The sequence below is a fragment of the Myotis lucifugus genome, unplaced genomic scaffold, assembly GCF_000147115.1.
Source record: "Myotis lucifugus unplaced genomic scaffold, Myoluc2.0 scaffold_5, whole genome shotgun sequence".
In the NCBI taxonomy this organism is placed as follows: Eukaryota; Metazoa; Chordata; class Mammalia; order Chiroptera; family Vespertilionidae; genus Myotis; species Myotis lucifugus.
In genome coordinates this window covers 19,490,730-19,502,331 of record NW_005871053.1, presented here as the reverse complement: position 1 = coordinate 19,502,331, position 11,602 = coordinate 19,490,730, and the positions used below count along the sequence as shown (strand labels likewise).

General features: G+C 42.1%; 1 protein-coding gene across 2 annotated transcripts in view; it reads right to left on the bottom strand.

Annotated features, from left to right (window-relative positions):
• LOC102431517 (CD302 antigen) overlaps positions 1-11,602 on the bottom strand; it is a 133,573-nt gene that overhangs the window by 23,416 nt on the left and 98,555 nt on the right. Inside the window, exon 1 of one of the 2 annotated variants that reach the window (XM_006083232.3) lies at positions 11,450-11,553. The exons of the other annotated variant lie outside the window; for it this stretch is intronic. Within the exon in view, the coding sequence (XP_006083294.1) occupies positions 11,450-11,516 (67 nt within the window). The 5' untranslated portion in view covers positions 11,517-11,553. Of the gene's footprint in view, positions 1-11,449; positions 11,554-11,602 lie in introns of those variants that run through there. 2 annotated transcript variants of the gene reach the window in all.

The window sequence follows — 11,602 nt, the reverse complement described above, 5'->3', positions numbered from 1 at the left end:
TTAAGAAGTAACTTTGCCCTAACCGGTTTGGCTCAGTGGATAGAGCTTCGGCCTGCAGACTAAAGGGTCCCAGGTTCGATTCCAGTCAAGGGCATGTACCTTGGTTGTGGGCACATCCCCAGTAGGGGGTGTGCAGGAGGCAGCTGATCGATGTTTCTCTCTCATCGATGTTTCTACCTCCCTTCCTCTCTGTAAAAAAATCAATAAAATATATTAAAAAAAAAGAAGTAACTTTATTGTTTTGACTTTGATCATTCCTATTGAGAAATTCAGTTGGTCTAACTGTGGCTCTTTCTGGCTGCTTTCAAGATTGTCTTTGGTTTTTAGCAGTTTGACAGTGATATGCCTAGTTGTTGTTGTTTTTAATCCTGCTAATAAATCAATGTACTTCTTAAATCTGTAGCTTATTTTCATTGGTCACTTTTGGAAAGTTCTTGGCTATTATCACTTCAAATAGTACTTCCACTCCATTTTCTCCCTCCTCCCTTTCTGGGACTTACTTTACATATGTATTACACTTTTTACCATGTCCCATATGTTCTCTTTGCTCTTTTACATATTTTTAATACTTGTGGTCACCGTGCTATATATACTCTTGTTCTTTCTGGTTTACTAATCTGCTCTTCAGTTTTAACAAAAATGCTGTGAAACCCATCTACTGAGTTCCTAATGTCAATGACTTTCCAGATACAGAATTTCAGTCTGTTTATATTTTTATAGATTCTGGGTCTCTGATGAAATTCTCAATCTTATTATCTGCATCCTTGCACTTATTTCAGTTATTTTAAAACCATTTCTGATAACTCTGATTTCTGAGTCACTTATTGGCCTCTTTTTATTTTTTTTCTCTCTTTTGGCCTGTGCCTTGTTATGCCTGGTAGTTTATTTATTTAAAATCAAATATCAGAAACTATAAAAAAATTGAAGAGACTCCCGGTGATGTTATTCTCCTCTACAAAGGAATCTGGTAGGCAGCTCAAGTATGAAGATTACCTTAATACAGTCAGGGAGTGAGTTGAATTGAGGAGGTGCAATCCCTTTGTGAGGCCCAATACCCACGGGTCTCAGTTGAAAACCTGGATCTTATCTAGAGCCCCTCCTCTTTGTCAAGTTAAAACTCAAATTTTTGTCTCCATAGACATCATGAGACTGCCCAAAACTACGCTCTACTTTTAGCTGCTTTAAATATTGGCAATTCTTCTAAGGGGAAAGTAATGCATAATATTGGGCTCATCTCTACTGCCTTAGCAGTTCTCTGAGATGCGAATTCTATTCTTATGTGATTTTATCCAATTTTTCCAGTTGTTCTTAGTGGCAGCATTAATCTCCCACTCTATTATAGTCAGGAGCAGAATTCCCACTTTTACACTTTTGGAACAAGTTGTCAATAACTGTTTGTCCATCTAACCATCATCCTTCCAACAAACATTTGCTGAGTAATCCTATGTGTCAGCTAGAATGGGCAGTGCTCAGGGGTAAGGAGAAAGGGCTATATAGAGGATGAGTCCCACACTTAGTGTTTAGTCTGACGGGAGAGTCAGACATATAAATATGACATATATTACAAGTGTATGATAGTCAAAATGCATAAAACGATTAAAGAATGAATAAATCATGTATGTAATAAGGGACATTTCAGAAAGGAGGCAATATTGTAGCTATGACTCACAGGATAAATGAGTTTGCTGTGCAAAAAAGGGAAAAGTGAAAGAAAAAAACAAACATTCCAGCACAATGACAGGCACCTAGTAACTAGTAAGGGATCAAATATTTTTTGACTGAGTAAACTAGGCAGGTCTCTCCCTCCTCCCCACTCTCCCACCATATAATAGTTTCTATATTAGGTCAAAATAAAGAAAACAGTCATTTCCAGATGAAACTCAAATAGAAAGTCACAGGGCAGATATTATGAATTGCAAACTTTGATTTTTGTTCTTCTCCTATATTTTCCTGTTTCCTTTTGCTGTATTTTCTTAAGCCTTATGGAATTTTTAAGAAATGGAAATGGGAACGGACTCCATTACAACATTTACAGTAATGACACCTGAAACACCTTTATAAATCACTGGAAGTTCTGGAACCACAGACTGACAAATGCTCTTTTGTTTTATTTTTAGTCAAAGCTACACATGGTATTTTCTATTGGTAATAAAAAACTCAAGAATATACAAAAATCAAAATAAATGAAAAAATATAAAAAATCAATAGATTTAAAATACTGCTTATATGAAATAAAGCATGTCTATTAAGTACACAAAAATATATTTGACACCGAGGTGAAATTTACAAATTACTTTTGTACATTTGTAGTTCTTATGCTTTATAAATTACTAGAGGCCCGGTGCACGAATTCGTGCATGGGTGGGGTACCCCAGCCTGGCTGGTGATCAGGGCCGGAGCCAGCCAGGTGGGGGGGCAGGGGGGAGGAGGACTGCAGGAGGTTGGCTGTGGGAGCACACTGACCACCAGGGGGCAGCTCCTGCATTGAGCATCTGCCCCCTGGTGGTCAATTCGCGTCATAGCGACCGGTCATTCGGTCAACCGGTTGTAATGGTCACTTAGGCTTTTATATATATAGATAATGAACTCTGATATGTAAAGCATCTACTGATTAAAGTGTATTCCTACTTCAGTGGCAGCTCATGTGTCAATTCTCCATGAAGCACCCAACCCTCTCCTTCCTGTAACCTGTAACTCCTTGAAACTTCTACAGGACTTTGCACTACACAATGTGTGAGAGGCCCCTTCTGGTGACAAGGATTACAGACTTGCTCAGGCTACCCCAAATGACAGAGATCTAGTGCAAAGACCTATGGTGATAGGAAAGCTGGAGCTCCCATCTTGGCAGTCAAAGGGGCTTCGTAGGGTTCTTATACCAGGTCCCTGCCTTGGCTGCTGCCTAGCTGAGGGCAGTCAGCCTTAGATTGATAAAATTCTCCCTATTTTGGTTAGTTGCAGTTAGGGTGGTGAGGATAATATGACACAAACCAGGAGGACCTATGCATAAGAACCATAGGTAGCCACTCTTCTTGAAAATGGGTTTATGGGCCCTGGCTGGGTAGCTGAGTTGGTTAGAGCTTCATCCCAATATGCCAAGGTTGCGGGTTCAATCCCATCAGGGCACATACAACAATCAACCACTGAATGCGTAAATAAGTGGAACAACAAATTTATGTTTCTCTCTCTCCCCCTTCCTCACACTCTCTAAAATTAATAAATAACTTTTAAAAAAAAATTCTTTATTGGTTAAGGTATTACAAATGTGTCCTCATCCCCACCATTAACCTCCAACCTCCCCCCGCACCACTCGTGCTCTCATCCCCCTGTTGTCCGTGTCCATTGGTTTGGCTTATATGCATGCATACAAGTCCTTTGGTTGATCTCTTCCCCTTACCCCCACCCTCCCCTACGTTCCCTCTGGGGATTGATAGTCTGATCGCTGTTTCTCTGTCTTTGGATCTTTTGATGACCTACACCCACATACATATGGCATTGATCAAATCCTGTATGCCAGTTATCTGATATTGATCCTATTTTCTCAATTGGACTGTGAACTGCATGACAACAGAGACCATGTCTTAAATTTAACTCCAACCCCCACCACCACCACAACTATCATAGTGTCTTGTACATAACACGAGATAGTATGCAGAGAAGTGGGCAGTGCAGCATTCTGACTAAGCATATTAAGCTATGGAGAAAAGTCTGGCTCTGACTACAGGATCTTGGCTATATGTAACAACCCTTCTGGTGCCCCGAGTTCCTTATTTGTAAAATGGGGGTGATACCAGTACTCATCTCAGGAGGCTATTTTGAGAAAATTGCTCTAGGGGCTACAGATTCCACAGTGAACAAAAAGGAAAAAATTCCTGCTATCCTGAAGCTCATATTCTAGTTGAGGCAGATACACAGAGTAAGTAAATTAAAATTAATATGTAGGAGGTGTTTTATATTATTTCAATTGATAAATAGAAATTAAACTTTACAAAAATTTATTTTATTGATTTTAGAGAGAGGGAGAGGGAGGGGGGGAGAGAGAGAGAGAGAGAGAGAGAGAGAGAGAGAGAGAGAGACTGATTTTGTTGTTCCATTTTTATGCATTCATTGGTTTTCTTGTATGTGCCCTGACCAGGGATAGAACCTGCAACCTTGGTGTATCAAGACGTCTCTCTAAATCAACTGAGCTATCTGGCAGGAGAAGGTGTTTCTATTTAGGTGGGTTATTAGCCAATCTATTGCCAAGTAGCAAATAGCAGCTTAAATTAACTAAAAAAGCTTTATTTATTTCACACAGTTTGTCTGGGTCAGGAATTCGGAAGCAGCTGCTTCGCTGGGTGATTCTGGCCTGGGGTGTCTCATGAAGTTGTAGTCAAGATGTTGGCCAGGGCCACAGCCTCCACGAAGGCTCACTCATACAGACGGTGAGTTGGTATTGGCTGTGGGTAGGAAGCCTCAGTTCCTCACATGACTTCTCCACTGGGTTGCTCAGGGGTCAAGTGATTCAAATGAGAACAAGGTAGAAGTGCAATGTCTTTTATAATCCAGCTTTGGGACTCACACTCGGTTATTTCCACAATATCCTGTTGGTTATACAGGTCAGCCCTAATTGGTGTGGGGGTGAGCTATGCAGAGTATGAATACCAGGAGGTGAGAATCTCCTGGGCCATCTTGGAGGCTAGCAACCACAGAGAGTGATAAGCACTAAGGAGAAAAGTGAAAACAGAGAAGCAAGATCCTTAGCGCAGGGGTAGGGGTTTGGGTTGCAATCTTAGAAAGGTGTCTAAGAAAGGTCTCATTATAAAGATGACCTATAAAAAGTGATCTGAATGAGCTGAAGGAAAAAGCCATGTGGATATCTAGGTCAGAGAAGGGGAATAGCAAAGATTCCCTCTGAGGTGGGAGTGAATATGATGATGATGATGATAATGGTAATTACAGCAAGTCAAAGAACATTGTAGAGGAAATAAATAAGCAATACATGATAAGGCCAAAAAGAGAAGAAAAAATAAACTACAGGCAGGAAATGTAAAAACTGTTGCTTCACTTCCTCAAACCTCTCAGTTGCCTTCTCCGTAGGCTCATGTCAGCATTAGCAGAAACTCCAGTTAGCTGATTGAGCATGGAACCCTCCTTGCCATGCTCCAGGTCAGAGCTTCTGCCCAGCAACAAGCTTTACGCACTGCTCAAGCGATGCAGTTTTACTTTGAGAAGAACAATGTCCAAGTAGAGACTGGATGCCTCCCGTGAGGAAAGTCGGTGAGATTCCTGGACTTCATGAGCAGAAGGCTAAACTAAGACTTGCTATCATCTTGCCTCCCTAAAATATTGCCGTAAGTTTTCAGGTTCTGTAAATATTTTCCATAAAATATATTTCAATAAATAAGCTTTGCTTAAAAAAACAAAAACAAAAATTCTGTCCACAAAGCTCTCTGCAAAGTGCTTTCTGTTACTCTTTGCAGCACTCCTACAAGATAGATTGTTATTAATAATACACCTAAACGGCCTGGCCGGTGTGTCTCAGTGGTTGAGCATCGACCTATGAACCAGCAGGTCATGGTTTGATTCTCTGTCAGGGCACGTGCCTGGGTTTGGTAGCTTGATCCCCAGTAGGGGGCATGCAGGCCGCCGATCAAAGATTCTCTCTCATCATTGATGTTTCTATCTTTCTCCCTCTCCCTTCCTCTCTGAAATAAATATAAATATATTAAAAATAATAAAACACCTAAACAAGTCTTTATGAATTTTGTAACTTTATTATTCTACTGATTTAACTAGTGCAGAATTTTAGAAGCCTGATGAGAAATTTAAAAGCTTGTACTTGACGTAACTCCAAACGTTTCCATATAGTTTCTCTGCCTAAAATTACCTTGTACTGAAAGAAGAAAATGGCATATCCACGGAATATTTTGCATTACTGGTTAGCTGCCATAGAACTCTCTGTTCCCTTATGATTTCTTTTTTTAAACAATCAGGCACAGAATAAGAGGAAGTGATCCTTGGGACATACTTGTTCTGAGTGTTAACAAGGAAAGGCAAAGATTATAATTTTTCTCTTTGTCAATTATAAGACCTTTGCCCCTCTCCCATTAAGATATGAGCTGCAGTCACTTACTGTCCAACCAGGGCAAGTGTGGCAGGGACAGAGGAGGAAGAAGAGCCCTTTATCCCCTTTATTGTGTAAGGAGGAGGGAGTGGCTGTTCCAAGTCCCTGACTAATCCAGAGCCCAGTATGCTGGGCTGCAAGATCTCCCTGAATCTCAAGGAAACCCAGCCTCTCTGACACTCCATCTCCTCTCAACACCACCCTTCCCACCTAGCTTCCACAGTGTCCATCTCTGCCTTGTCCCCTCACGTGCCTTCTCAGAAGAGTTGTCATGATATTTATTCATTGTATGTGGATACCAGTCAGTGTTACTCTGCACCTACTGGCATCACTAGCCCATTTTCTTAGAGAGTCAGTTTTAGGATTTACCCTCAAGCCCGAACCCGTCTGGCTCAGTGGATAGAGAGTCGGCCTATGGACTGAAGGGTCCCAGGTTCGATTCCAGTCAAGGGCATGTACCTTGGTTGCGGGCACATCCCCAGTAGGGAAGGTGCAGGAGGCAGCTGATCGATGTTTCTAACTCTCTATCTCTCTCCCCTCCTCTCTGTAAAAAAGCAATAAAATATATTTTTAAAAAAGAGATTTACCCTCAAAATCTAAAATAACCCACAAAAGGAATGAAATATTTGATATGTGTTATAAAAATTGTCAATAACACTGTTTTAAAACTAGTTTTTAACACATGAGCACATTTATAAAAGCTTCTCAATAATGAAAGAAGTCCTGAAATAATATCTAGTTGCAATTTCACTTTTTCATTGGAAGTAAAATAAACATTTATTAACATTTCAAATACAAAAACTATGTGAATTTCCCTTGAAACATAACTGTGCCTTCCACAGTGTCATAAAAAGTCACATCAATAGATTAAGGTGATTTAATGCTTTAAATTCAACTATAAGATGAATTCATAGCAGAGGTAAAATAATTTGGAAGAAATTACAATCCCATTACCCGCCTGCCCCCCCCCACTTTTTAAACCATTATCTAAAAATGTTTTTTTTATTACAAATTAGAATAAAGTACAGAGACATAAATCAAAACAAAATAAAACTCCACGAGATAGTAAAGTCTCTGCTATTACAGAGCTTCCTCCTGGAAAGGGAAGTGACAAGCAAGAAAACAGTGACAAGCAAGAATGGGGTGGAAAAGGAGACATCTGTAATACTTTCAACAATAAAGATAACTTTTTATTTTATTATTATTATTTTTTTAAATATATTTTATTGATTTTTTACAGAGAGGAAGGAAGAGGGATAGAGAGTTAGAAACATCGATGAGAGAGAAACATCGATCAGCTGCATCCTGCACATCTCCTACTGGGGATGTGCCCGCAACCCAGGTACATGCCCTTGACCGGAATCGAACCCGGGACCCTTCAGTCCGCAGGCCGAAGCTCTATCCACTGAGCCAAACCGGTTTCGGCTATTTTATTATTTTATTACTTTTTTATTTAAATTCTTTCTGGTTTAAAGTATTACATGAGTCTCCTTTTTCCCCCATTGACCTCTCCCCAGCCACTCCCACCCCGCCCCCAGCACATGCCCTCACCCCCCTACTGTCTATGTCCATTGACTGGTTCTCAAAAGGCGTGCATACAAGTCCTTTGGTTGATCTCATTTTTAAAAAACAAGATGCATTCAGATAGCATTAAGTGTTTTGAAGAAAGATAAACGTGGGGATGTGAAAAAGAAGGGAGGCATGTTCAGGGAAGACCCGAGGAGGTGAACAGATCTGAAAGGGGTGGGTTAGGGCCACTATGCCAAGGACTGAGAAAGGCGAGGCTGGGCTGGTGCTTGAGTCTCAGGAGGTCAGTGTGGATGCACAGAATGGCAGGAAGGGTGGTAAGGGATGACAGGAGCACCTCACCGAGGGCTTGAAGGATACGGCAATTCCAGATCAGTAACCTACATCTTCATAAATTAGTGTTTTCATACTCTTTGGGTAAATACCCAGAGAGGAGTTGCTGGATCTTATGGTTGTTCTATTCCCAATTTTTAAAGGAACCTCCATACTGTTTTCCATAGTGGCTGTACCAGTTTACATTTCCACCAACAGTGCAACAGGGTTCCCTTTTCTCCACATCCACGCCAACATGGATTATTTTTGTCTTTTTGATAATAGCTATTCGAATAGGTAAGAATGGCTTTTGATTTGCAGTTTTGATTTGCATTTCCCTAATAACTAGTGATGTTGAACATCTTTTCATAGGCCTGTTTGCCATCTATATGTCTGGAAAAAAATGTCTGTTCATTCTGCCCATTTTTAAATCTAATTGTTTTTTGTTGTTATTGAGCTGCATGAGTTCTCTACAGCATTATTTACAATAACTACGATGTAAAAACAACCTAAGGGTCCACTGATGGATGAATGAACAAAGAAGATGTGGTATATATGTACAAAGGCATACTACTCAGGATGGATCTTGAGGGTACCTTGCTAAGTGAAATAAATCAAATGGAAAAGAACAAAAGTAATAAGATTTCACCCATACGTGGAACATAAAACAAAAAAAGTAACAAAACAAACCAAAACAACAAAGTAACAAAAAACCCCAAAACAAATCCACAGACACAGCAACAGAATGGTGGTTACCCGAGGCAGAGGGGATGGAGGGAAGGTGAATTGGATAAAAACTAGACTTTGGACAGTGAGCGCACAATAGAGTATACAGACATAAAAATATAATGCTGTATACCTGAAATTTATATAATGTTATTAACCAATGTTATTTCAATAAATTTAATTTTAAAAAATTAAAAATACAAAGAGGATTGCTTCCACAAAGAGCTAAAAAAAAAAATTAGTTACCTAAATTCTGATCCATGTGCTAACCACAGAATGAGGATTTACTTTGAAATGCTAATATTCACTCATCTTATGCCATCCATGGGAAATCACTGACCCAGTAAACATACTGATCATCTACTAAGTGCAGAAAGAACTCTTTAAGAGGAATACCATAGAACCTCATTCAGGAATTTAAAGAGTGTTTTGCTCACTGTGATTTTCAAGATAACTAAAAACAATATAAGAACACCTACAAAATAGTTTCCAAAATACCAGAACAATAGCAATGATCTCCATGTCAACATTAAATTCATACTTCATGCAGCAATACCGTAGGAGCTTTTCTGTTGAGGTCTTGCCATTCAGCTAAACCTGTGAAAACCTTGGAAAGTTTTCTTGACTTAGTCCTAAGCCGAGTGTAATTCTTGATCTTGTCTGGATGGGAGATTTGTGAAGTATTACGATGAAAAAAATACATACGTATATAGCTTCTTAGCCCTATATCATCAACATGTATGTGAATGTGTTCAATAACCATACACATCCAACGTACATCCCTGGAAAGTGTCACTCATGACACTCATGAGGTTTTCTAGTTGCAATAATTACCCTTCATTTTGTATGAAGAGAACAGGGAAGGATACAAGATTTCCCATGCCTGTCACAGGTACTAGACACAGAATTTTCATCTAATGCTCACAGTTAGCCGTGAGGTATTATCTCCATTTTACTAACGTGAAATGAGTTGGGTAACTTGTTCAAGGCCACAGTTTGTGTACCTGACTCCAAAGCTCATGCTCTTTCTAAATCAATCATTAAAGCCTCCTTACTGAGAGAAGCTGATTAATTACTGGCATTAATGTATTCAACACGCACTTTTCTTAAGCTCTTGACAAGCCTATTTACTGACTTTGGGTGAACACACAATACAATATGCAGATGATGCATAACAGAACTCTATGCTTGAAACCTATATAATTTTACTGAAACAATGTCACCCCAATAAATTCAATAAAAATTAAAGAAGAAAAGCCCATTTAACCATCCTGCACGTATAAAAAGGAAAAAGAACAAAACTTTCCTAAAATAGCTTGTCCTCTATTGATCAAAACAGCTTTTCTGAAGAGAGATATCCAAATCTAGAAGTTGATGTTTTTTTTGGTAAAGTTTAACAAGAAAAGAATGTTTTGACTAGCCTGCAGTATGAAGGCATGGCCACCCAGGGGGTGGGTTCCTGGGGCATTTAGATGTTACGGGCAGGCAAACATGATGAGGGCATGCTTAAGGTGGGCTCAAACAGCCCCTCTTCACAGATCTCCAGCTCAGCCCTGCCTTAGGAAAAGCGAATGTGCAGTCCGAGCAGCGAGAACATCGTCACCAATTGTTTCTGCTCCTTCACGGGCATCAGATGACATAACTGGTCGTAAATGCTGGTGGACAAAAGGTTTCAGGGAAGGAGCTTCGGGTTTTTAAGCAAGTTCTGGGCTGCTGACTCTCCTGCTGCCTCCATCACTGAGGGCCTTTAAAATATTCCTGCCTGTCAGCAGGCTTCCAGCAAGAACTTATAAAACGGTAATGAAATTTCGTGTGTGTGTGTGTGTGTGTGTGGGGGGGGGGGTTGTGGAGGAGGGGGGAATCACACTCTTGCATAATCATTTAATTCAAACCCACACAAGTATTCACCGAGTTCTTGTTTATTTTGCTCTGTAATTCCTGGAATTGTTCCTTCAGTGGTGCTTGGGGATGGAAGTCTTTCCCCAGAGTGTACCCCAGCCACATTTTTTACATGCTTGCACAGGAAATGTGTTTGTTGTGTTTTTCTTTTAAACCACATGTTCAACAGAGTTGTATTTTCCTCAGGAGTCATTTGGGAAATGACTGACGAACATGTGTAATGTTTCATCTGTCACTTGCACAACTGCAGACCACACTTCACGATCTTTAAATCACACGACTTCAGTGAAATCCAAGCTTAGGCTGCTCCCGTCCCACTAGGATCCAAGGGTTATCTGGCTGCACTGTTTTCCTGTTGCAACAACTTGAACACCAACCAACTGGACAAACACCGCGGTGAGCAGAGGAGGGCCTGCTTCCTCCCAGCCCCGCCATCCACCCCGCGGCGCACAGCTGGGGACACCTCGGCGGCCAAGTTCCCCGCTCCCCATCGCAGCCCCAAGTGGCGCTGAGACTGTTCTCGTCGTGTACCCTCCGTCCCCCTGCTCTCCAGTCGCTCAGCCCCCTCGGGGGTCCCCCCTCGCTCCGAGTGGGGTCTGCGCTGACGCTTGCACTTCTCGGGAGGGAGAGGGAACTCTCGGGAGCCCGGCGACCCCTTCCCCCGGGCGCCCTCCTGGAACCCCCTGAACTGGAGGGGAGTGGGGGGAGGACCGACCCCCTGGGCCCGCCCGCGGGGGCGCACGGGGTGGGCGCGCAGGGAGGTAGAGAGGCCCGGGCGGGACGCGGCCCCCGGGGCGCCCAGGGACGGGTAGGGGATGGATGGTGGAGAGTCTCAGCGGGGCCGGGGGCGGAGGAGGGGGCCTCGCAGGGGCGGCGACTTACCCGCGACAGCGGCGGCGGCGAGGCCCAGCAGCGGCAGCAGGACGGCGGGCAGCGCGGCCCCGGGCATGGCTGTGGGTGCGGGCGCCCGGCGGCGCGTCTCGGAAATGCGGGGCGGCCCGACCCCTCCCACCGAGCGGCCCGCGGAGGGCGGGG